General features: G+C 40.0%; 1 protein-coding gene across 3 annotated transcripts in view; it reads left to right on the top strand.

Annotated features, from left to right (window-relative positions):
• Positions 1-3,855: 3,855 nt before the first annotated feature.
• LOC103708236 (WASH complex subunit 4-like) overlaps positions 3,856-27,312 on the top strand; it is a 38,334-nt gene continuing 14,877 nt past the window's right edge. For 2 of the 3 annotated variants that reach the window (XM_026805069.2, XM_008793061.4), the window contains exons 1-14: positions 3,857-4,006; positions 4,129-4,406; positions 4,695-5,047; positions 6,753-6,870; positions 6,993-7,116; positions 7,253-7,333; positions 8,662-8,881; positions 13,366-13,435; positions 13,511-13,564; positions 13,776-13,844; positions 17,816-17,872; positions 17,936-18,043; positions 18,136-18,208; positions 23,087-23,130. In XM_026805069.2, the coding sequence (XP_026660870.2) occupies positions 3,997-4,006; positions 4,129-4,406; positions 4,695-5,047; positions 6,753-6,870; positions 6,993-7,116; positions 7,253-7,333; positions 8,662-8,881; positions 13,366-13,435; positions 13,511-13,564; positions 13,776-13,844; positions 17,816-17,872; positions 17,936-18,043; positions 18,136-18,208; positions 23,087-23,130 (1,659 nt within the window). In that variant the 5' untranslated portion in view covers positions 3,857-3,996. Of the gene's footprint in view, positions 4,007-4,128; positions 4,407-4,694; positions 5,048-6,752; positions 6,871-6,992; positions 7,117-7,252; positions 7,334-8,661; positions 8,882-13,365; positions 13,436-13,510; positions 13,565-13,775; positions 13,845-17,815; positions 17,873-17,935; positions 18,044-18,135; positions 18,209-23,086; positions 23,131-27,312 lie in introns of all 3 variants that reach the window. The other variant, XM_026805070.2, reaches the window with a different exon arrangement.

The raw sequence follows: 27,312 nt of genomic DNA, 5'->3' as shown, positions 1-27,312 counted from the left end.
CGGGACAAGCCCTCCCGGCTTGGGGGTCGAGCTCGGTGGGAGCTTCGGTGGTGGCGACGCTCTACAGAGAAATGACGTCGCAAGCGGCGTCCTGAGGACTCATGCTCGTGAGGAGAGAGTAGAGGTTGGTCTTCTACTTGCTGTAGGCCTTGAACGGCCGCAGTGAGTGCTTGGACTTGTTGAACAAGTAGGTTGAACTTGGGGGACTGGATCTGCCGGAGGCCTTGGTGATGGGTTCTGGGTTGAGTGTCCAGGACTTGGTACGTGATGCTGGGAGGCGTTAGAGGCTCCCTTACTCCTTAGCTTCATGGCCGCGACTCGGGCCCTTCCTCTAGCGCCAACTGTTGCTGGAAATTGGACCTGGGGGCGGCCGTCGGCTGAGGAGGAGGAGCTCTGGCGCGAGAATGGCGGGTGGCGGTCCGTCGGCGGGCAGCATCCTCCGAGAGATCTGCTAAATGCCGGTGGCCGGGATTTCCAGCGCTGGCCCTCCGATGCTTAAGTCAGAGGGGAGCTTAATTTTGGAGAAGGAGAGGGACTGTATGTAGAAGTCCGAAGCCCTCCCTTGGGAGGAAGAAGCCCCTTTTCAGAGGGAGAAGCTCCCCTTTTATAGGGGGAGTGCCAGAGTTACCTGTGATGTGATTGGACGAATTAATGGGTTACCGTCATGATTCGACATGGGCGTGGAAGTAATGAGTTGCCGTGGATGGCCCGTTCCCATCATGGGAGAAGATGGCGTGCAGCCAGAGCTTGCTTGTGGCGTGCGGTGCAGTCCATTCTTGGGATTGGTGAGGCGTTGACGGTCATAGCAGGGTATGGTCCCTGGTTGATATGTCGTGGCGTGGCCGGCAAGTCTGCATGAGCTCGGCTTGAATGAGCTCGGTAGCCTTCTGTGCTCGGTCTTCTGTGCTCGGCCTTCTGAGCTCGGCAGCCTTCTGTGCTCGGCCTTCTGAGCTCGGCCTTCTGATCTCGGCCTTCTGTGCTCGGCCTTCTGAGCTTGGCAGCCTGCATGAGCTCGACAGCCTGCATGAGCTCGGCTTGAATGAGCTCGGCAGCCTTCTGTGCTCGGCAGCCTTCTGGTCTCGGCCTTCTGAGCTTGGTCTGAATGAGCTCGGCTCGGCCTGGATGAGACTGCTGCAGGTCGTGACTGCAGTATGTGGATGTCGAGCTCGGCCTTTTGAGCTCAGCTCGGCCTGCATGAGCTCGGCTCGGCCTGGATGAGCTCGGCCTTGCTGTCGGATTTGGGTGCTTTAATTGTATTTGTGGGGTGGTCCATTTTTTCCCCCAACATATGTTCTATTTGCTAGCTAGTACTCATGGAATCATATTCTTGCATTTCTTACCTTTCAGCGTTAATATGATGCCATGTGTTACTTTTTCAAACTCCATCTTGTGCTAAATATTCACAACTCTAAAAGTGCACTGCATCAAGTGAATTTTATCATGTATCTTTAGGACATGCTGCACCATATCAAGAACATACATTGCTCCGTTAAGTATGTTGATCAGGCGTGCAAATGAGTTGAGTACTCGTGAGCTACTCGAGTTTGACTGGACTCAACTATTACTGAGATTGAGTAGTTTGAATAGTTTTTTGGGTCGAACTCGAGTACTAAAATACTCAAGTTCAAAGGTTTGCTAGCCTAATCGAGAGTATATATTTTTTATAACATTTATATTTTTTATTCTATAATATATATTAATTATTTTAAATAATTTAAAAATAATATTATGCTATATTTTATTTTAATTACGATCTAAGCTCGAATTCAACTCGAACTCAAGCTCAAGTATAGCTCGATTGATGCTCGAGTTGATCTCGATGCTTTTTTTTTTATTGAGTTGAGTTCGAGCTTATTAGATATTAAGGTTCGATCGATCTCGAGTAAAATTTCGAGTCCGAGAATTTTGAATCGTGTCAATCTCGAGCCTTTAAATACTTGACTCAGCTTGGCTTGATTGCACCCCTCATTATAGGGATTAGCAAAATAGCTAATTGGTGGAGTCCCTAGCCATGGCACTTTTGAAGTTCTTGACAATGACAAGACCTTTTTGGCAGTGATGCTAGAAGTTCCTAGCTATCCCTTCTTTTAGTTTCTTAGCATATGGATTCTCAAGTTTCAGTTTTTAAATTGATAACTGCTTTTAAAACGTCAGGTTTAAATTTTCTGAGCCACTCCTCATGAACCAAGGATTTACATATTTGGGGATCAAAATGAGACTTGATGCTCTTCGAAATTAAACCCTTGCCCTTTGCCCTATGGCAAGGGGAGGGCGCTACAATGCAAACTAAGCTTTGGTGTTTGTTTATGTTGGGGGAAAAAATGGACCACCCCACAAATACAATTAAAACACCCAAATTCGACAGCAAGGCCGAGCTCATGCAGGCCGAGCTCAGAAGGCCGAGACCAGAAGGCTGCCGAGCTCATTCAGACCGAGCTCATGCAGGCTGCCGAGCTCATGCAGGCTGCCGAGCTTAGAAGACCGAGCACAGAAGGCCGAGATCAGAAGGCTGAGATCAGAAGGCTGCCGAGCTCCGAATACTGCCGAGCTCATGCAGGTTGCCGAGCTCATGCAAGCTGCCGAGCTCAGAAGGCCGAGCACAGAAGGCCGAGATCAGAAGGCCGAGCACAGCAGGCTGCCTAGCTCAAAAGGCTGAGCATAGAAGGCTGTCGAGCTCATTCAGGCCGAGCTCATGCAGGCTGCCGAGCTCAGAAAGCTACCGAGCTCATGCAGGCTCCCGAGCTCAGAAGGCCGAGCACAGAAGGCCGAGATCAGAAGGCCGGGCACAGAAGGTCGAGCACAGAAGGCTGCCGAGCTCAGAAGGCCGAGCACAGAAGGTCGTCGAGCTCAGAAGGCCGAGCACAGAAGGCTGCCGAGCTCAGAAAGCTGCCGAGCTCATGCAGACTGCCGAGCTCAGAAGACCGAGCACAGAAGGCCGAGACTAGAAGGCCGAGCACAGAAGGCTGTCGAGCTCATTCAGACCGAGCTCATGCAGGCTGCCGAGCTCAGAAGGCTGCCGAGCTCAGAATGCTGCCGAGCTCATGCAGGCTGCCAAGCTCAGAAGGCCGAGCCGACCTCAGAAGGCCGACCTTGTTGTCCACATGCTGCGGCCATGCCCTGCAGCAGCCTCACCGCACCATGTTTTACTTGCCGGCCACGCCACGACATATCAATCAGGGACCATACCCTGCTACGACTGTCAACGCCTCACCATTCCCAAGAATGGATTGCACTGCGCGCCACAAGTAAGCTCTGGCTGCACGCCATCTCCTCCCATGATGGAAACGAGCCATCCACGGCAACTCATTACTTCCATGCCCACGTCGAATCGTGACGGTAACCCATTAATTCGCCCAGTCACATCACAGATAACCCTGGCACTCCCCCTATAAAAGGAGAGTTTCTCCCTCTAAAAAGGGGCTTCTTCCTCCCAAGGGAGGCTTCGGACTTCTACATACAGTCCATCTCCTTCTCCAAAATTAAGCCTCCCTCTGACTTAAGCATCGGAGGGCCGGCGCCGGAAACCTCAGCCACTGGCATTTTGCAGGTCTCCCAGAGGACGCCGCCCACCGACGGACCGCCACCTGCCATTCTCGCGCCGGAGCTCCTCCTCCTCAATCGACGGCCGCCCCCGGGTCCAATTTTCAGTAACAGTTTATATGTTCATGAATCATAAACAATCCTTTTTGTATAACTATTATTAGAAAACCTAAAGAGAAACCATCAGTGCTGCACAAAGGCTTCACAACGTGGAAATCAATTGGTTTTGAATTTGCGTGGATTAAAATGACTAAAACTGGGTAAGGCTGAGTAGGGCTAGACCGCACCATCGCTTATTCGCTGATAGTTCGTTCCTGTAGCTTAATTGCCCACACTTGGTCCACTGGACTCTCTTACAACTACTGCTTTCCCCGGAGGCACGGATACTGCCTGCGGCCACCGCAAAAGGGCAAACCGAAGCTCGTCTATCCCGAAGCCTTCTATGCCCCGACCGCCATGGCTTCTCGTAAGCCTCCTCCTCCCCTCTCTCTCCCCTTCTCTCTCTCTCTCTCTCTCTCTCTCTCTCTCTCGCTCCTTTTCTCTCGGTTTTCTAACTCTCTGCCTCTTCTGTCTTCTTCTTCCAAACAGAACTTTTAGAACAGCAGGAGAAGCTCCGGCGACTCGTCGATGAATGGCGGTTCCGAAGCCACGACCTCCTCTCCAACCTCCGCGGCGATCCCTTGGGATGCCCTTCCCCCTCCGCCACTCCGCCCAGCTCCTCCAGCTCCCATCCGGTCCGCCTCCACGTCGAGCCCCTCGAGCACTCCGATCTCTCCACCCTCCTCGAGTCCGACAACGTCGCCGTATCCAAGCTCGTCATGGTCCTCTCCTACGATTGCATCGAGATCTCCCGACTCCACCGATCGGTTAGGCCCCTCCCTTTCCTGTTCCCCCGACACGATACGAAAAAAAATGCTTATTGTACCCTCGTCTCTTCTTTTAAAAGCCACATTTGATGCGAATTATCTTCTAGTCTTCGAAAAAATTGCGTAGATCCCAAAACTTGACTTATTTTTACCCTCTTCTCTTCTTTAGATGCTAAAAATTTGATGTGTATTTTCTCCTAGGTTTCTAAAATTTGTATGGGTCCCCTTTTTTTCAAAAACAATATACTCTTCTTTTAGATGCTAATTTTGATGTGAATTCTCTTTTAGGCATCAAAAAAGTTGTATAGGCAGTTGCTCTTGTTTGGCCATCGTTCAAGCCCACAGGAAGTGCTTCTTGAAGGCGAGCCACAGAAGGCATTTGGTGAATCGCTTTCTTTGTTCATGGAATTGTATGAGACCACAAGTCGAATGACTGCTGTCTTGGGGAATTTGGTTAAGCAGCTCAATTCCATTTATTCCCTTCATGATAAGAACATCCTTCGGCCGCTAAATTCTGTCAAGAATTTTATGCTCAGAACTGCCTTTGAAGCGCTAGGCGATGGCCTGGCCATGTTTACTGTCTTAGATGAAATCTTAAAGCAGAATAGCCACATAAAAAGTCACCTCTCTCTCTTTGCAAGGTGAGATATTTAGCGTTTATTTTTGTGATATGAATTCCAAACATTATTCGTGTTGGAATATAAGAATATTTTTATGTGTTTGTCCATTTTTAGTGAGACTTTGTTCATCAGGGTACAATTTATATCTATTTTACATATTTTTGGTGCAACTAGATTTTATTGGGATAAGCATTTCTCACTAATTTAGTCCTCTTTTTGCAGAATATATAGCTTTTTAAGATAAGTGATAGACTGGAAATGGGCTCGGGCCAGCTCGAGGCCTATCGAACCGGGCCGACTTCGGGCTAGGCTCAAAAGAGTTGAGATCGTGTTTGGGCTTAAATGTAGAGCCTATTTATTTTTTGGGCTAGGCCTATGTTATAAGCCTGGCCCGGGCCTAGCCCGAAACGGAGCCCAAATAAGGCTCGAAATGGAGCTCAAATTCAGGCCCAAATTCAAGCTCGAATCAATTTATTTTTGTATGTTGTTATTTAGAGAGAATAATGAGAAAGTAAAGGACAACTTAAAATAGGTTTAGCTGACAATAATGTATCATGCATTATTTACTAGTGTTATGGGAGAGAGCCCAATTTTTAGCTAGCTCATTTATTTGTGAAGCAATATTATGAAATATTAAACTTCAATTGGGTTCGGGCTAAACCTATTTTTGGCCCAAACGGGTAATTTGGGCCGACCTAATTGGGTTTAGGTTGGGTTCGCCTGGATTATCCAAAAGTTTTCAGGCCTAAGCTTGGCCCGAAGCCCGAAAAAAAGTTGGGCTGGGTTTAAGTAGGGGCATGGCCCGACACAGCCTGACCCACTTCCTGCCTTACATATTCTTGACAATCTATGGAACAAACTATAATATACCATGGCGCAACTTTTTTCTTTAGTTGTTGGAGTATCATATTGGCCATCACAAATTAAGAACTTATAGTTCCGAAGATGAGTACCTCCATGTTTGACTTTGATGCAACTTATAAGAATGCCTCCTATAAAAATGCTAAATTTCGATCTGCTGTCCATATGGAAGCAAGATAAGTGAATCCTGTTTTTTTTTTCTTTAGATAGGAAGTGAAGAGAAAGTGGTCAGTTCGCTCCATATGGAGTATCTAACAATACAAATTTGATGTCAAAACTCGACCCATTTATGAGTTAATGACGCACCCTAGCATTCTATTGTGCAAATAGTTCAAATCGAGTTTCACAAAACAAGTATCGAGAATCGTAGCCGTATGTTTCCAATTCGACATGGTTTGTACCTCATACTGAGATAGGCTTCTAATCCTTTTTTCACCTCCAGGGTACCGCTCAAAACTAAGTGGCACGGGTCGGCGTTGGGTGTATGGGGCAGGCAATTGCTTAGTTCGGACTGGTACAAACTAGTTTGGCTCCTACAATGAACTGAACCTCAGTATCATACCAATACCTTATTGGTACAGTATGATGTAGGTTGGTCTGGCAGACCTTGGTCCAGATAAACAATTTATCCATATGACTTAAGGGAAAAGCCATGCAACTGACAGATTCCAAGGATTCCTGCCTAGCTTATTCTCTGCGATGTATCCACATTGCAAAGTTTGATCTTTATTGTTATTATTATTATACCTACATAGATCATATCAATTATGCCCCCTTTCTTCATGTGAGTTCTGATCTTCATTGTTGATATTCTCACAAGTTGCTAGTTTCTTATCTTTGTTTTTCTGTCATTATTCTTCTGCAGGATGTTAAATAAGGTAAAACTGGAAGTTGATATCTTTGGTATAACAGCGGTGGATTTTGACTTCCTTGATCAAGTGGTAAGCCAACTTCAGAAGCTTCTGGAAGTTGGCTTGTTCCAGGTACATGTTTATAACTTATCATCTTCTTCTGTTTTCCCTTATTTTCTGGGATATATTGCTTTGGATTGTTCACATGTACTAAAGCACAAACCGTAGGCTTAACTAGATTTATTGTCTCTCAGAGACTGTTGCAGTCAGAATCACCTTTGCATGCCACGTTGGAGCAGGTCAGGTGCAATAAGAAATTCATCGATGTCTGTAGTTCCTGCATCCATGATGGTCTGTCAGAAATCCTTCCACGACTTGGTAAAGAACATTTTCTTATTAATCTATTCGTTATGGGGTTTGAGCTATTACATTTTTTTTCCCAATCTTTGGAGATATTAAATTATTCCAGTTGTTCTGACATTCTTTTTCTTTATTTTTTGTTATATTACATTAGATACTTGGAAGGAATTCCCTCTTGACCGAAGGAAGATACTACAGTATGTGGCGCTGTTTATATTTTTCACATATGCCTCTGGTAAGATTATGTAGTAGATATATGGATTATTGTCATCCAATATCTATGGAATTATGCTGCCAAGTTGTTGATTCATAAATTCCCAAAGATTAATAGCTCTTTAACTAAGTGCGCCTTGCAATTTTCATATGCAAATAATTTTACTCAGCTTCCTATGAGATGTGATGGAGTCGGTTAAATTTTATGGAGAATGATGCATGTGGGGAGTTGTTATCCATTCTTTTATCTTTCATCATGGCACCTACTGCCCACTCATTCATGGGCGGGGTTGTGGTAATGTTGCTGGCATGAGAAAATGTCAAAAAGCACATGGGTAGACGTTGCTTGCTCATTTGCACCCTGTCCGTGAAATATAATTTTCCAAAAATGTGCTCATAAATCCCAGGCATTACAGAGTCATGAAAAACAAGAATCAACAGGAGGAGCTGTTTGGGAGTATTTTAAATGGTTGTTGTGATAAGAATCTAAATGCAATCCCACCTCGATCTCAAGTAACTGCTTGCTTCATTGCTCTTTAGCCACCAATATCATAAATAAAACTTGAGATCCTGGATATCCTCTCTTTCGAGTAATCTCAGCTAAATTGGCTGGAACATCCTTTGTAAAACAAACTTTTGAGCTATTAGATAACTAGATTTAAGGTGGAACATCCTTTACAAACGAAAATGAGTATGCTTCAGATTTTGGATGAAATGAATAATATTATATTCTAACCAAATTAGAACTCTTTTGTGGAATCTGATTTGATGTTAATCTTTCGGTACATATATTTGTTACATTTCAGTTACAGACGAAAGATGGAACTGCAGTCTGAACAGATATTCTTCGCACCAGGATTTATGAATTGTACATATATGGGAGAAATCTTGTTAATCATAATTAAAGTATGGAATTGTTCAGTGTTATAATACATAAGATGTTATACTGCCTAAAAGATGAATCTTGGATTTAGCTTTTACACTTGTCAATTAATAAAATATGTAGCTGTTAATTGGGTTTTCTAATTCTATTTCCTATCGTCAGTATATTTTGGAAGGAAAAATTCCATTCGAAGATCTCCATTTAGGTTTTGTCTCAAAATCTTGACAGCTTGCTTTTTGTATCATCTCGTGAGCCTTTATAGTTTTTCTTTTTTTTGTTCATAACTGTATGTGAAAATTGAATTGTTAATCATTTATTCTGTAATGAGGTTTTATTTCAGCTGATATGTTCATTGTCTCAAAATGCTGTTGCAGTAAATGTTGTGCTATAGGGTATGTAATGTTTGTTACATGTGTCTTTATTTGAATTTTGACTGATATTTCACATTTCCTTGCTTGTGGTATCAGCTGAAGTTCCTGAAAAGAAAGTAGTGAAGTTGCTTTTGGAGATGCTTAAGTTGGTCCCTCTAACTTACGTTGAGGGAGGTAGAAGAATTATACTATTGGATGTACTGAAAAGTCAATGTCATCCATCATATTTCTCATGGCCTTCAATCAGAGAGGTGTATAAGGAATCTGTTGTCATGAAGAGAAATTACCTTACACAATTAAGTGAAAAACATTCAAGGTATGCAGTATGCTTTCTAAATTTTTTTATTCCCTAGAATAGGTCAATGTCTATAAGAATTTAATGGGGTAAAATATATATTAGAGGGGCCATGGTGGCTTATTAGTTGATTCCATGTAAGGAACTAGATGGTGTTATTTGTCATCACTATATATTGCTGTGTTACAAAAGGGTGAAAGCAACATCGGTTACGGGGGACAAAAATTGATGGGACCTAATCCTATTTGGTCCAAGTTTGCGATAGGATCATTTTGACTTGTTAAGGTATTGATCAAAATTTTTTATTTGAACTATAAATGGGTTGGGTGTGGTCAAAGCCTTAACTTGGGTCATAAGGGTAGAGTTTTTTTGGGTTGGCTTGGGTGGGCTCATTGCCTTAAGGTAAAAAATCTTAAAATTGAATGGGCATTCGTAGTGGTAGTTGTTCAGCTCACCACATATTGAGCGGCAAATCAAGGCGGTCGGTTGGGTTAGGTTGGTCCTATTTGGATATCGGTCATGCAATTGTAGGTTAAATGGGTTAGTTTGGGTATGGATCATGGTCTTATATGTTATTGTACCAAGTTGATCGAACTCAAACCTGACCCAACCCATTTCTACCCTAAAGTTGATGACTATTAAATGGTTACACAGGAACTTGTAACATGGAATTGAGTGTTGGTCAGCATGGCATGGCACAAACAGATATATACCATGCCAGTGCCCAATTGGCAATGGAACAATGGCACCATACTAGTGTGCCAGCACTTGGCATGTTATTGTACGAGTGTTTGCTAGGCGTGTCAAGCACTAGCACAGCTGGACATGGCAAAGCATGGCAGGTACTTTGTTAGTGCTAAGTTGGCACTCCACCTGCATATGAATGTCAATCTTGATTTCTAATTTATAGGATCAAGTGTACCAAGTACCAACTACCAAGCATTGAAGTACTGATATTGGTACTTTATTGGAAGAGTATGGTACCATACCAACAAATGGTATGCCTATTGATGCCGGCACAACAAAATCGAGGTCTAATACCATGTGTTGTTATATACTGGTACTTATATCATGGAGTGGTATGTTAATTGTTGTTCTTAAGACTTTGTATTTATAATTGCAATTTGCTTTAACATAGATGTACAATATATTGACATTCCAATTTCATTATGATTAGAGTGTAGAAGTGGAAGTTAACCCAAGCTCTTGAACCTCACACTCCAAGATACAAATAACAAACATTCTAATGTAGCGTCATGTGAGGTGGTCATGTTTGTTTGGTGAATTTTTAGAAGCATATTTTGAATTTCTCAGATAATTTATAAAGATAAGGAAAACTGTGTTCGTTTTTAAACAATTAATGTATATTTCTTATAGTGTTGTCTTGTGTGATGCATATGAAAAGGAATGCTTGATAAATTGGCTATAATACCATCTGATTCAAGCTTTTACCCCCATCAAATAAAAGTCCCACTATTTGGTGTATCTCTATTGTTTCTCTCAGAAAACAAGAGAGAACTGAAAAAAGAAAGGAGAATTACTATATAATGGACTATGTGTAAAGGTAACTATAGGATGCAGGTGGAGCAACTTTTTGGGAGTTTGCTCTATAATAGAAAAGATAAATATAATTGCCAGCTAACCAACTGATCGTAGAAGCCTAGGCTAATAGGGACAGTGTCAACAATGTATACCAAGCTTAACATGTCTGCTCATGTGTGGTTTGGACCATGCACGTGGAAGGAGCACAATGACTGAAATGAGTTCAAACTGAAATGAGTCAAGGTAACAAACACAATGATTGGAATAAATTGACTTAATTACCAGGTCAATTAAATAAATAACTAGTAGGGGAGGAGATTCGAACCAAGGTATTTCGAACCAGTACCGGTAGGCGTACTAGTGGTCTACCGGACCGGACCGGTTCATCATTCTCAGTACCGTTTCGGTACCAGGCCTGTACTGAGAGACGGAGCTGGAGAAGACGAGGTGAAAGAGAGAGCGAGCAGGGGAGGGAGGGAGAAGGAGAGGCCTCTGCCGCCAGCTGAGGGCCACGGGGGGCCGGCGGAGGCTGCGGTGGCGCGGCTGCGGCCGCGTCCTTTGTTTCTTTCGAAACAGGGGACACAGCCTCGAAAAAGAATTTGAAATTTTTTAAGTGAAGTCGGCGACTCGCTTGCCTCGGCCGCTTCCCCGCGGCCTCCGCCGGCCCCCCAAGGCCCTCTGATGGCGGCGGAGGCCTCTCCTTTTCCCTTCCTTCCCCGCTCGCTCTCTCCTTCTCTTCTTCTTCCTTGGCTCCGGCTGGGTTCTGTCGGTACGAGCTGTGTACCATTTTTCACGACTGAACCGTACTAGTCAGGGTCCGAACCGGTACAGTACGTGTTGAACCGGCCAGTACAGGCAGGTTCAGCATACCATGATTCGAACTTGTGACCTCTAGCAAACTTGATATTTGATACCATGTTAGCTTGGAGGGACTTGAACTCGTGACCTCTAGCAAACCAGAGCTTTAATACCATGTCAAATAACCAATTGAAACCAGAAGCTAAAGCTATAAGGGAAATGGCAACATTGTATATCAGGCTCAACTATAACATTTGTTCAAATCCCTGCAGGCTTTCACAACTTAGTTCCTTATCTTGCTTGTCTATACTTATTGTCCTTTGTCATTGCTAACATGGTTTACATCTTCCAAGAAATTTAGCATCATATGTTGAAAGCAAATTATCAAGATTTCTGCCCTCCACTTCATTTTAGTTCTGGAAGTTGGGCCATGTGTTATCTAATTCAATAGACACACCAATTTTTTTGGTATTTATATTGTTATCTGCTTCTTTATGTATTCATGAATACCATGGTCATGATTTTCTTTAGTAGCATTTTCGTATGTCATGTCTAATAAACTTCATGCATGGTCTCCAAGCTAATTCATACAAAATTTTGATAACTTTACTCTATTTCGATATTAAACATACTAGACATTTTTGAAACACCCTTCTTTATCCTTTTTTTTAATTTCAAATTTTAGCTTTCATCCCTATGATACAATACATATCAAAACTATGTAGCTTTGCTGCAATATGCCTTCACACTGTTGGTTATCAATAACAAGATTGATAGTGGGACAACATATGGAAAAAGAAAGTGAACTGTGGTTAATGATACTCATTAAGTTCTTTCATTCTAAAGTGCTGCAAAGGCATATGCAAAGGATCTGATCTGACTGGGGCATGAACATTTTGGAAGATTCTGGGTAGTGTTGGCATGTGGACTGTGTTGAAATCAAGGAACTACTAATGACTGTTAATGTGCTGTGTTGTTCATTTCTTCGTCAACTCAATAGAGAATAGACTTTGTGTCTTTGATGGATGTACCTGGAGCACTGTAGATCAAGGTATTGCTGCATTCTATATATAATTTTATCTAGGCACCATAATGACAAAGGATAGGTAAACGGTGACATATGGTGTCGAACATAATTTATCCTCAGAAGGAACTGGTTTGATTGTGAACCTATTGCTGTAGCACCATGATACGAGGAATGATATAATGGTCTTGGTGTCCAATAATAAAGACATGCTCCTGGCATTTCATGCTTTAGTGCTGGAAATCTTAAATGGGGCGATATGACGATATCACAAACATGCATGTTTAGTTGGTGACAAGGGATGTCATAACGTACCGAACCGGGCAGCATGGAGCATACTGTACCGTACCCATACACGGTACAGAAGGTGTACTGATACTCGGTTTGCCGAACCGGTTTTTGTACCAGGCGTACCGACACAGTAACCGAGTGGCACCGGTGTGGAGCCCGATACTGAGATGGCGTACCTTGGTTGGTGATATACTACTATGGAGCTTCATCTTTATTTATGCTATTTGACTGTGTTGTTAAGAGCAGACAAAATGATAGACCCAGATTCATTATATGATTATTTACCTGCAAGTGGTAGATTAATTCAGATACCAATTTCTAAGAATTGTGGTGGATGTAATACGATTCTTTTGTCAACATATGGTGCTTCCTTTACCCTTGTATTTATCATTTTTAGTTTTCTGACTGCAAATCATTAACAGAAGCTGCTTTATTGCTTACAATGGGGAAGACAGAGTTGCTTGTAATGGACTGAAATTCAACACTAACTAATAATTATTAAGTAGGTACTAAGCAGTATATATATGAAAATGGCTGTACTTGAGGGTTATTGAATGCGAAACATTTGAAGATGCCCTTCTAGGCAGTGCATGAATAGGTCACTGCTTTGACAAACATGTCTTTTCCCCAGGTCTTGGTACCCAACAGTTGCTTACCATGCTGTTATTTCAGAATTATGACGCTCTAATTTGGGCTTAGTTGATGTATTGCTTAAATCAACAGTTTTCTTGAGATTTAGTTTTCTGGTAATGTACTTTTACGAATATGTTAGAGTTATGTTGCTGGCTGAGAAGTAGACACTGCTTTTCATCATTAATGGTATGAAATGAGTATTGTTCAACCTGTCTAGGGATTGGCAAGCAATCAAAGATGCACTATTTTCTTGGATAACATCTTTTCAGTCAACTGTGTATCCTTCGGTAACTAATCTCTCCTTTTGCGAAGTTTTGCTCCATTGTTTGGACCACATATTAATTTTACCCTTCCTTTTTCAGTCAGAGATGTTGAGTGAAGCATGGATTCGGTTTCATATCAAGCAGATCATGCAGGTCTTTTTCCAGTAAATGTTTTTGGCTTAGTGAGTGACTGAGTGTTGTTAAAGTTGACTATGTTATGGGTGATATTTGTAAAATATATTTTTGCTCTTCTATAGTTTTATCTATGTGCTGCCTTCAATTTGGTATTGTTTTTTGTTTTCATTTCCGGTGGATACAGCCAGTGAACTCTAGGATGCTTTATTATTTATGTTTGCCAGTGCAGGGAATACTCTTGGCAAATAGACTGCATATGCTTGTTATCTCAATGCTCGACTTGCATGAGTTACTTGAGGTAATTTTTTTGTAACCTCAAACATCCTCCCAGATCACTTCTTTATTTGATTACTATTACCTATATGGCTATATGTCTAGACTCTAAAATATGACCAATGTGTCTAAATAATATATTATTTTCTTAAACAATATTCTTTAGACTGAGTTAAGCACAATAGCCATTTGTTCAGAATATAATATTCTATATTGGTTGGGGCCTAACCTTGGATCAATTGAAACTATGTTGAGCTGGTCCATGACAAATCCACATAAAATTAAGTTTAGTCCATGAGATATATTTAAGAAAATTATATATTTAACATTGATAGGTTAGTCATTTTCTATGATTCTATCTATTCATAAATTTTGTGCATTTGTGTCCAAGACCTCTACACATGTCCCATAGAAATACTCTTTTTTTTATCCATGATTTAATCTTATAAGCAATATAAAATTGTTTTGGAGAGGGTTGTGAGTTGTGACACATATATAACTGTCTGGTTCTTAAGATCTATTAGTTGAGGGAGCATGTTCAGTTAGAATGAAATTTAGGATAGATATTTCCTGGTGGTCTAGTTTTCAAGCTACTGCTAGCCTCATGTTGGCCATGATGAGAAGTTCAATTCGGAATTGTACCAATTTATGTAAATTATGTCATGACTGTAAATATAACCATCAAGCTGGCCATGACTATCTTTGGTCAGCTTTGCATTTTTTTCTGCTGTTTTTGTTAGTTCATACTTCGTACTAAGGGCTACATCCACTGTTTTCATATTCTTCTCTAGTCTTTCCTTACAACTTTATTCATCTTATCCTAGGTCCAACATTGGCTACATCCACTATTATCATATACTTCTCTAGTTTTTGCTCACAACTTTATTCATTTCGTCCTAGTCTTCTGACCTTTTGACACAAAGTTGAGCCATACTTCTTAGAAGATTTTCTTGAAATCATACCTATATCATCATAACTATTTCTTCGTCACATCGCCTAGAGTTAGTGTGACCTCCAAACTTTTAGTGCACTCATTTGTTACCTTACCCTCCCTAGTTTGGACATTTTTGTTGCCACCACGTTCTCCTTGTATGCGTGTATCTTCTTCATCATCCAATATCTTTGACTACATGTTACTCAAAAATATCTTAAACTACATAACCTCATGTTTTTTTTTGTTCTCTGCTGGTATCTTCTCTTGAGTCCTAGAAACAAGCATCAATCACATAATACTACAGAAGCACATCTCCAGTTCATTCACTTGATTCTCACTGTTTTATATATTTTTCACCATCACATTGTAACTTTATATGATAGATCTGAGATAATAAAATGAGCATTTAAATTTGCTAGTGCCTCCTACTCATTTTCATGTACAATAAAAGTTTTATTCCTTATATGCTTTTTGACTTCTAGCAATCCAAGTGCACATGGATATATCAGGTAGTTACCTTTGATGCTTATGGACTCTTTTGTGCTTTATCTAGTGTATCTGTTACATAATTATTCATGACCAACAAGGCATATCTCTACTATTTGGTGTCATGTTCATGTTTCATTTTCTCTATAAAGTTTTATTTGGGGCAGTGTCCTCTGACTACTCGCTCTTTCTGACAATTCCATTATAGATTTTCAAATTTTATTTTTTTATTTTTTTTACGTATTGTGGTTACCCTTTTTTTGGTTTTGTATGGACTTGTACCATCTTAGTTGGTTGTTCCATCACATTATCCTGGAGTGGTGCAATTTGCATATCTCCTTTACAATGCTTATTTTTTAGCTATATCGCATCTTATATCACCACATTCTCATTCCTACTAGAGTTGCCTCATATTAAGCTCGTCTTAGTGCGAGTCCTATTTATTGCCCATCATATTCATCTTTTGTTTTTATGATTTTTATAATTGTCTCAAGTCTCAACTCTCAAAGGTATATAACAATCACATGACACCAGGGATCGTAGATCCACCTCTCCACTTCATCCACAATTCTTCGTTTCTGTTGGATAGCTTTTACTTGCCCTCTTGTCCATTATTTAGTAGAACCAATTGAAGGAAAAAAGATGATCATTCTGGGATATTTCTTGGTCATCAATTTTGGCCAGACTCATCAATCTTACATTTTAAAGCTTTCCTCTAACATGATATGACAAGCCATTTTTAACCATAACTATTCGGATTGTAGTGAAGGTACATACAATAGACAATTTTATAGATATATATGCACTATGTCAATATATCCAAATTCAAGAAATTGGGTGTGCTTTCTATGTATATGTTTACCATATCGTGAAACTTATGTAAATCAGTTAAGTCAAGGGTTTTTAGCAATGGGCTTCTGTTATTATTTTTTTTAGTCCTAGAAATTGTTTCTGTAAGAGTCACCCGAAGTGCCTTTATGAATTATTACATTTTGATTGAATTGGACACTGATGCGACTTGCGATTCTATATATATGATGATCAATAGGAAAATTCAGCTCTCATGTTCCTGGTTTATGCTTTGCTAGTCAAAGTAATTTTGTTTGGTAGAAGCAAAAACTGAATTAAATATCTTGTTTAGGGCTTCTTGACTTGTTAAGGAGTGTTAGTTTGTTGGAACAAGTTGTTCATGAGATGCCTATTTGAATCTGAAGTGTTTGAAATGCTAAGTATAGCCTAATGGATGTTCGATAGCAAGGTTTAGTTTTGTTTAAGATATACCACTTAAAAATATCCTACTCTTCCAGTTTGTTGAACAGATGGTGGTTCAATGTGCACATACAGATTGAAATCCAAGAGAATCTGATAAGCAATTCTTTCGATCTCGTATTGGTTTCCCTTCTTGTCATCTTCACTTTCATCTTAAAGTCCTCTACCTCTTTGATTAAGCCAATGTTTGGTTTTTCTTTACTCAATAGGTGACATTGTCAATTAAACCCCAAAGTTTTTAGTTCTCTTTAGGCATCAACGGTGAACTATTATCAGAACTTTTCCATAATCCTACTCTTGAACATAATGGATAAACTTTTCCTCAGTACCTTAGCAAAGAAGGATTGGCAGTTGACTGGGGCCCCTATCAAATTATGCATGCTCTTATCTAGACCGGATGCTGCAAATCTACTCCGATCAGTTGTTCGGTAAATCATGATCCATAAATTTGACTCCAAGGGATGGTGAAGGCTTTTTTATGCTTCTGCATTGGCTATCTTTTAATTGGCCTGAAAAGCATTACACATAAGATTATTTACTGTTAGAGCTTTCTTAAGGCCCGGATCTAAGTGCTGGTCAGAAGCGGTACAGCACAACACTGCATGATGGATACCATGCTAGTGTCATAGCAGAATGTGGAACTGGCATGGAGTGACATATTGTGCTCCATGCCAATGCTAGGCTGGCATTCCACCAGCAAGCGACGTTTCCTTATGGGCTTAAGCTATCTTTCGTGGCATGAAGTTTTTGTTGGAGAACTTGTAATGTAACATCTCTCTGAATTTTTTCAGCATTCATCTTCACATAGGTTATTAAGACAAAACCTGCATCCTACCCAAAATAGGGACAAAATCTACATTATATGATTCCATCAGCTCATGCTCTTCACGTGATCGATGATAAATGTTTTTTTTTTCTACATCTCCTAATTTAAGAGATGTGAATGAGGAGGTTATTCTCTCTTTTAGTGATCCACTACCTATTTTATTACACTGAAAGACCTTAAAAGCGTTGTGTTTTGAAAGCAATTGGTGTTAAATCAACAGGAACATGACAGTTGCATGAAGAAAGCATAATTTGTGTTCGTATTCATTGATTCACTTCATCTTTTATTTGATGCTTGCTTTTTTGATGTCTTTTTGGTATTCGATTTACAAGATATGATTTGTTCATGAGTTGTACTTTTACTACTTCTTTCACCATACATTAGTCAGCGCTACTACATTTAACCTCCAGGTGTTGTACCTAAGATTTATTTGGTAGATGGATATCTTTTTTGAGCGTATCTTAGTGATGATATGTTACAGGTTCCTATCAGGAGGGAAAAACTGAAGTCTCTTTGTCACATGATCATTTCATTAAAGGTAAATGTATATTCTGTTATGTACTTGTAAAGCTATTTCTAACTCATAACCTTTTTGACATAGGTCTTGGAGAATACATTCCAAATAAAAGGGGCTGGTATCGCTCGAAGCCTTCCACATATTATTAATATAATTCAAGCGGATATAGAAAAATTTATATTACCTGCAAAGGTAATTTAGCTGCCTAAATTACAGCTGTTTTTCTAACCATTTCTTTTGCTCATGCTACTAATTTCTTCTGTTGTATTGGTTGCTTTTAATAGTCTAAGCTACAATTGGAAGTAGTTAAAGTGAGTCAAACGAGCAAGCTGGGATTTTTGAGTTCCTTGACACGTGGTACGATACTTCTTTTGCTCCTTGTGTTGCATAACTTAGCTTAGCATTAGACCCTTTATTGAAACAACTGATTTTGTTCTTGAAGAGGAACAAAGAATCTAATCTTATATTTTCACTTACCTGTGCATATGATTATGTACCTATGCTCATTTGTACATATGCAGGCGAAGTTTTTTGGTTATGAAAGCCAAAGCAAGTGTCATGATTCAGAGATTAATCTAGATTGGAAAATATGATAGGTTAAACATTGATCTGAGTGCGATTTGACTATGTAATTGAGTTGATTTGTGAATATTTGGGCTTGTTTGTGACGAATTAGGTGTCATTAAGCTTTAGCTAACTAGTTCTGGGCCTATTCCTGCTTGCACAGCATTACAGTGGTTGGTTACAAGCTGAGAATAACAACATTACTTTGGTCATCTAGCCCGTAAATAGTGATTCCCTATTTATTTAAATCTGGAAGTGAGAGATGGTCTGCTGTTGTGATTTCATCTTGCTTCTATCTCTTTCTCTTTCTCAAGTTTTTCCTTCCTCTTTGCATATATGTATATCCCTTTTTTTGATATAGAGTCACTATAAGCGTGAATTTATTATTTCCTCATCGCAAAATAACAAAAAGAAAGATATACTATGTAAGGTTTGATCTTGTTTCCCTTTAAGGTTTCTTGGTTTTACGTATATTGTTGCATCTCTATATGAATTTAGCTATCTCAGGATCTTGGTGGCATGTAAAGTGATAGAACTATGATGTGAACTTGATAGATACAGGACAAGGTTAGGGTTCTATGAGTTTGTACTTATAGATTTAGTTTCATATGATTTTCATTACATGTTTAGTCGGTTAAAGATTAGGATTATTTTAGTCATTATCCTCTAACAATAATTACATAAGTTGCTCATAGATTAAGTCACTTGTTAAGGGTATTTTGGGTACCTACATGAGAGTTTGAGTTGCTCTATAAAGGATGAAGGAGCGCAAATTCTGATTAGAGGTGGCAATCAGCAGGTTCGGGTTCAGGTTAAGGTCATATTATCAAGGTTTATAGGGCTTGACCCGAACCCGGCCCGATTCCTAAGTAGGTCAAGAATGATCAACCTGAACCTGTTGACCCGTTGACCTGCTGACCCCCAATCCATTACATTACTACTATTACATACATGAGGATTAACCATGGAATAATTGACTCCAAGATTCGCCGAACTGGTATCGGGACCCGTACCGGTCAGCAAGCGGGATCCCACAGTTTTTTTTTGATGTTTTTATGATTCCGATTTAACCTAAATAATGTATCTTGTTGTTTTAAAATGATACAAAACAATAAAATGATTATTGAGATGTTGCATGCTATAAGAAGCAACATGAAATATCCTCAAATCAAGTAGTGAGATGAAAAATTTAAAATAATGCAATTAATTATATATACTTAAAGTATAACATATATACCGATATCTAAAATCTTGTCAAGCGGCGATGCCTTTCGTGGATATCCGAATCATTAGCATAGTCAGAAGGCAGATCAACCCACCCTTCTAATCCAGCGGTGTCGTAGTCTTTTATGTTTATCCCATAAGGATACTCTGGGTTATAAGTACTCTCGGATCTCTCGCTGAAGCTTTGGCTTTGAGAGGTATTTTCTGGCTGACAAAACAGCTGTGAAGGGGGCCCATCCGAATAAGCCAGTAACAAAATCCGACCTGTAAAATGCTTCAGGCTGCGTATAGTAGTAGCCCACCGAAAGATGCCTCAGATGCACCATATCTATATCCATATCCATATCCGTATGGGTCATAGGCTGCTTGTGGCTGCGAGTAATAGGATTCAGTATACAACTTGAAACCTGATACATCTATTGATCTTACTCCACGTGTGAGGTCATTTGTAGCTGCATCATGTCCTGAATGACCTCGAGGAGTCCGTTTTCTATATGTAATCGTATCTTTGTGAGCTTTATCAGATCGTGCACCGTGGTTCCTATCTTGTGTAGCATGCGTAAGTTGGAACTCACCGGTGAAGCGAAGACCATGTTATGGTTGTCTCATAAATGGTGGTCTTATATCCTCCACTTTCTTTCTGGTCAACAGATTCATGACCACCAGAACTGCTGCTTCTGATCTCTGAATCTGAATGAACTGGCTCCTCTACTTTCCATTGGGGCTGCAGGTGCCTTTTATTTTTTTTAGTATGCTGGGCAGCTGCCTGCTTACTTTCGTGCTACTCGCTGCCTGCTTATCCTTCGTCCCACTTGTTGCCTACTTACCTTTCATGCCCCTCTCTGTCTGGCTATGTTGGAAGGATGTATGTGGCTCTTTTGACTGAGTCGATTGGGCAACGTAATGGCCTCGTCAAAGCATCTCTCGATTATATATCTGAGAGGATGTCTTGGACAAGGAGTCATGTGGTGGCCGGCTTCTCTGTGGCCGTGGTTGTGGCTGATCAGTTGGAAGGATGTGTGAAATATTGCTCTCTGCTCATTGCCCTGTATCGATCCTAGCCTCGCTGGCTACAAAACTGGCCGGTCGTGGAGGCGATCTTCGCTCATCAAGCTCCAGTTCCTCCTACTGGCCCAGAAACCATCCGATCATAGGATCATCCTTATCATCAACAAAAGCACTATGGATCAGATCTGTGTACTTTAGCTGACCCTAGGTAGAAGATTCTAACAAGTGTTCTAGGTTATATGTTTGTAACAAAGTGCACATATTTTGATATATTACCACTGGATAGTGGAAGCTATCTATTTGAGGACAATACAAGAAAATTGCTTACTTCAAAGCAAGGCTTGCTGAATCGGGCCGGACCGCCCGATTCGACCCGACCCGGTAGGGGATCAGGTTGGTTCACTTGTTTTTTTTGAATTGGCTCCGAACCGGTCAAAATCGGCTTCGAACTGGCCGAAACGGGCCGAAACCGGTCGCAAACTGCCCAAACTCGGTCCGAACCGGCTTGTTCCATGCGGAACCAGTGCGAACCGTCTGGCTCGCATCGAGTCGAACCGGTTCCGAATCGACCCCCTCTCCCCTCTTCCTTTTGTTTTAAAGGCTAGTTAGGAAGGCTTAAGAAGTTTCTCGGGCCTTTCCAACCTATTTGAATACCTTCCCCACGGCCAAAAATATGCTGATTCGACATGATTGAAGGAGGATCCAACCTTAAATAAAGTATGCTTTTTCTCTCCTATCTTATTTTCTTTCTTTTTCTGACGCTAAAAAATATCTTAAAATTTGCAAAATAAGGGGAGATCATGCCAAAATTTTTGAGACCATCGTTTATGATATGGATAATCTGTACGATTGCCAGGAAGTGGAAGACATGAGACCATCGTTTATGAGACAGCCGGAGGATGGTCTTCGATTTACTGGTGAGTGGTAGTTTACGTATGCTACATGGAATAAGGACCATGGTGCATGATCTGGTAGAGCCCACGAGGATACGATTATATATAGGAGACGGGCTTCTTGAGGTCATTCAGGAGGACACAATGCAGCTGCAGATGATATCGCATGTAGAGTAGGATCCATAGGCATATTAGGTTTTGAGTCGTATGCTGGATCTTATTATCCGCAGCTACAGGTAGCTTATGACATATACGGATACAGATACGGATATGGATATAGTGCATCTGAGGCATTACCTTCCGGTAGCTATTATCCTATGTTGCTCGGAGCATCTTACGGGTCGGATTTTGTTGCCGACATATTCAGATAGGCCCCTCAGCCTTATTATCAGCCAGAGGATACCTCTTAGAGCTAGAGCTTCAGCGAGAGATCCAAGAGTGCTAATAACTCAGAGCTCGTTCCTTATGGAATGACCATACAAGACTACAACGCCGCTTGGTTGTGGGCCGATGTGCCTCTTGACTATGCTAATGACTTAGATATTTACGAGAGGCATCGCCAATCGACGAAATTTTAGATATTGGTATGTATGCTGTACTTTAAATATATATAATTGGTTGTATTATTTTATATTTTTTACCTCACTAGTTGATTTTAGATATTTCATATTGTTTCTTGTAGCATACAACATCTCACTAATCATTTTATATTTTGTATCACTTTAAAACAATAAGATACATCATTTAGGTTATATTGGGATCATAGAAATATCAAAAAATATCAAAAAACATCAAACTATACTTAAAAACATTGAAAAACTTGAAAAAATTGATCACCAATTGATCAAACTTGAAAACTTAAAAAAATTGGGCTTGCTGGTCTGGAACCGGCACGCCCAAGCGCACCGTGTGTCGGTACGGTACTAGGTTCGGTACCGTACTGACCTCCCCGCTGACCGATACGGGTCTCGGTAACGGTTCGGCGGACCTTGCTTCAAAATATTTAACTGACTGAAATGCTACCTTCAGTTAGTTTTGCCAATCATATAGAAGGGTTGAAATTTCGTGTTTACCAGCGCTATACCTGCTGTATTGGCTATAAGTCAGTACAATATAGTAGGCCCATATGCACGGGTATTATGCAAACCAGGCTTGTATCGTCCCATATCACCCTTGTTGAGGTTCATCACCCCTGTACCTCTTGGTACACTCCGACACTCCGCGTCCCCCTACCCCCGCTTTTTGTTTTTAATTTCTGCTTATTTGCACTGAGGCGTATCTCCTTTATATCAAGGATCATGTGATACCTATTGGTCACCAATACAATACGAATTGTTAAGATTTGAATCCTTGACCATGCATTAGTTTTGTATGCACTTTATCCAAATTATGTGGGTATTATATTGGTACTTCATTTAGCCTAACTGCCATCGTTCTATAATAATAACTTTTTCCTGAAACTTTGTTGATATGTTTTGACAATCATTCGTAAGATTCTTTATGCAATTTCGATAATGACTCAGAATTTGGACTATTGTCCTTCTAGGTGGTAAAGAGACAGACACAAGGCTTACTGATTCTCTTTCACTGGTAAGTGTTATCAAAGCCTATTATGGTCATGAATAGAGTATAAGCAATATTTTTACTTCGATAAAATATATCTCTGTTATGAGCTCTATTAGCATACAGAACCTAGCCCTAAAAAGCTTATAATTTTACTACTGTATGACTTTTAATAAACAAAAATCTATGCTCTGTATCACTTTCATTGGCAAGTGTTATCAAAGCCTATTATTTTCATACATAGAATATCTGCAATATTTATACATAGATACAATAGATCACTTTTAGTGCTAGCTCACAGAATTTGGCCTTAAGAGGCTCATAATTTTACTTAGCCTGCATGCCTTTTAATAAACAAAACCTTTATTTGGTATGTGTGTTACATCTGGAACTTTTGGAAGCCAATTATATGAATTATAGGTACTCTTAAGTATAATCATGCAATTTCTTAATATAATGTAAATTGCATCTCTTCTAGTATATTGAAATTTATGCAATTGTAGCTTATACTCTTTCGATGTTATTGGCATTTTAATGATTAACACTGACGTGAATTTGCCACATTGTTTAAAGATCGCACTCTCACTGGACTTCCTCTGTGTCTATGGATTCCTAATTTTCATATATGATGTCTGACTTTTGCAACAGAATTGTAAAAGCAAGTGGAGTATATCCGTTGTATCAATAAGAATTGACACATCTGAAAGGACACCATCTCTAGAATCACCTTCCAAATCATCAACATCTCTCTTGCCAATGTTCCATCCCACCCCTTCAAAACTGCTAAAATATCCTCCACTAAAGACATTCGATCAAAGCCTATTGAGGAACTATTGACTCGTTAGTTGAAGAAGTCATTTGCCCTCTTAGGTCATTATATTTCCAACATTCTTCTTTAATTATCAAGTACGAGCATCTAGTGTGTCTTCCCTTACGCTCTTCTAAAGCCTAGAAAGTTGAAGCACCTCCATTTTAGATATACCTGGGTCGAAATCATGGATAAATCTTGGTCTCTGTAATATATGTACCTGACTGAAATGAAGAAAGGGATCATCAGGAGTTAGCCAAATCAAACCCATTGAGGAAAATACAAACTTAAGTTAAATCAATTTTGCTCTCAAAGCCTAGTCAAATTCGTATTCACCTTATCCTCACCTTATCTGAGTCATGCTATATAAATTTTACCATTCAGACCCAAGGTCCGACGGACCGGCCCGTTCCGGCATAGATCGCAACTTGGCAAGGGTTATCAAAGCCTATTATTTTCATACATAGAACAGATAAGTGTGATCCACCATTGCTTGAGTCGGTATTTGCATCATAACTTGTTGTAGAGAGAAGAATGAATGAATAATTCCAACTTCCATTGCCATAGATTGCATATATATTTGCCTTTAAACAATGATAAATCATTTTTCAAAATATTATATTTTGTTTCTAGCAAATCAACCCAAATTGGGGTAGAGAAAAATGTCCAACTACTTTTGATAAATGGTAGGCTAGCACCATCAAGTTCTATTAGTAGATTTATCCAATGAAAATCTTTTATAGTAATCGCAATTGGATTGTCATCGTATATTCACATTCAAGTGTTTGACTGATACAACAACTCATGTTATTTAAATGTCTCCATGACAGCATTTTCCCATTTTTACAATTGAAAGAAAATTAGAAACAGTTAGGTCATAGAACTTTGAAACCTTCCATCTCGAAGATCAAACTTCGACCCTAACTTTTCGTTCTAGCTGATCTACTATTATGGTCTGTGCTTCAAGAACATACCAAGGATTAAATCATGTATCATGCATGCAATTGCTTTTATGGTTATACACGTAGGCACTGATTAAATGGTGAGGTACAGAATTCCATGAAATGATTCATCATTTGCATGCTATGATATTTTGCATTTTTAATATTTATAATTTACAGGAGTTTTAATTAATCGTTTAGACGACTATAGGTGATAGATGGGTGGTCAGGGGTCTGTCCAGCTAATGAATTTGAGGAAAGCAATCAGAATTTGAGGTTCTCACTATGCTTGCCCCTGAGAAAACCCCAGCACACTCTACTTAGAGAGAGAGAGAGGTTAGGAACTTAGGATACCACTTTAACAATAAAGTTTAGAATTTTGTAGAAAGTAGATGATGGCAATAGTAGTAGCAGCAACTGCCCATGGTGTTGGTTGTGGTAGCCACATATATGAAAAATGATGTCTTTGGTTGGAGCTCTAGTTTTCACAGTCGCTGCCCATGGTGCTGGCTCTGGCTGCAGTAACCATTGTCAATAGCAGTAGAAATAGAAAATAAAGGTGAGAAAGAGGAAAAGAAAGTACATCTTAACTACAATGCTTGGGTCTTTCAACCCTTTGTGATAAGTGGTGAGCATCACCAGTTCAACTTGTCTTCCAAATGTTAGTCATCATCCTTAAATCTTTCTCATAATTACCAGAAGTGGGTGTGGGAGTGAATTCGGATGGTATGCAGAAGCAGGTCTCTTTAAAAAATATAAATAATGAAATGCTTAAAAAGAGGGTTTGGGAGAGGATTCCAGAGGGGTTCTGAAATGCGTGTGCCACCCTAAATGGAAGCTTCCTGCTACTAAGGCCCTGCTGCACCTGACCACCCCTCTTCCCTAGGCTGGTTGTCTCGGCCCTATGAAGGGGTTCTGCCCTGCCTAAGGTGGTCTTTGTTGTGTTCTTCCAAGTAGTGTGATGAATTATTTATAGTTCATGGATATGTTTGGAAGAAGTAAACATTGTTTCTAACTGTTGAAATATGGCATCATAAATTCTGTCCAGATTGTTGTTTGACATGTCGCAGTTTTAGTAATTTAATATACACAAACTATGTTTAAACATCAACTACAGAACTAAGCTCAAATCATGGTAAAAACTTGGAGGCCGTATAACTATATTTACATGTTATAGCACATTGTAGGTGTGGGCCATGTACTTTCAGTAGTGATAGGAAGCCCATTTATTTGTACTATCATTTTTCAATAGTCTTATGCATTCCTATGCTGCATGATCAAGATGGACATGAACTGCTACTGCCATAGGTACAAGGACACCTATTACATGAGGATGATATAGAGGGTTGTTGTTCCTTAGGGATGTGCATATCTTTTGTGCATCTGTTGGCCATAGGGATATGAATCTGTTAATGTAAGATTTGACATGTCTGCTGGCCATTTATGAATGCAGAACTCTTGAGAGATCTTGACTTCAGTCATAAAAATTATTTGGAATAAACATTTGATGCTCCTTAGTGAAGATAAATTTGACATGCTGATAGTGATTTAGAATTCCCCTTCTAAATTTCATAAAGTATTATCAATGGATCTTATCCGATTAAAATCATCTGGAAGCCTGTCTATAAAATCTCTATGCTGATAGGATAGAGGTCCTAGATCTATGGTTTCTCTTAATGATAGATTCCTTGTCTCCCATGGCTTTGCTTTTTAATGTAAGCAAAGTGATTTAATTGATATTTTAGATGAAACCCAAAAAAGTCTTAGAATCATCAAAGAAAGCCCTAAAAAAAAAAGAAAATCAATTGGGAGGAGCTTCTGACCGTGTTGAGCAGGATTAAGGTTGTTCAATATGGTTGAGCTTAAGGGGAAGGTTCAGTATATGGTCATATGCCACAGCTTATACCATGCACGTTGATGAGATAGACACTGTAAAAACCATTGGGTGCTATAGGTTCTTAAGATAATATGTGTTAAATGCATCTGTTTTATGTCTATAACCTGCTTGCAAAGTATTCATTATAATATATGATTCATAATGGACTGGCACTCCACTCCTCAATATTCCAGCATTGCTTCCACGCCCATACCTTTTTTTGGCTCTGCTCTCTACTGTATTCTCTGTTAACTGAATTATTGGACCACTGGCAATTAGTGAACTGTGAACTAATGGAAGAAACTAAGAAAATTCCCTTGGTCCAACTATGCAGCATTGGACTTCATATCATTCTTCTGCCCCGTAATCTTTCTGAAGAGTCCCTTTATGCTTTAGGATGACTGAATGCATCTTTTCACTTGTTGATCTCAGAGTTGATAAATTTCAGCGCATAATCCTAGAGTTTAAGAGTACTTGGTCTGAGGTCCGCCTCCTGAGATGGTGGGTCAAGCTCATGATGTTTGTACACATTCTCTTGAAAGGGAAATGTTTAATTCCTGATCTGATTTGAGTCATCCAAAAGT

The sequence above is a fragment of the Phoenix dactylifera genome, chromosome 17, assembly GCF_009389715.1.
Source record: "Phoenix dactylifera cultivar Barhee BC4 chromosome 17, palm_55x_up_171113_PBpolish2nd_filt_p, whole genome shotgun sequence".
Taxonomy (NCBI): Eukaryota; Viridiplantae; Streptophyta; class Magnoliopsida; order Arecales; family Arecaceae; genus Phoenix; species Phoenix dactylifera.
The sequence above is the reverse complement of the archived record's forward strand: the minus strand, read 5'-3'. Positions and strand labels throughout refer to the sequence as shown.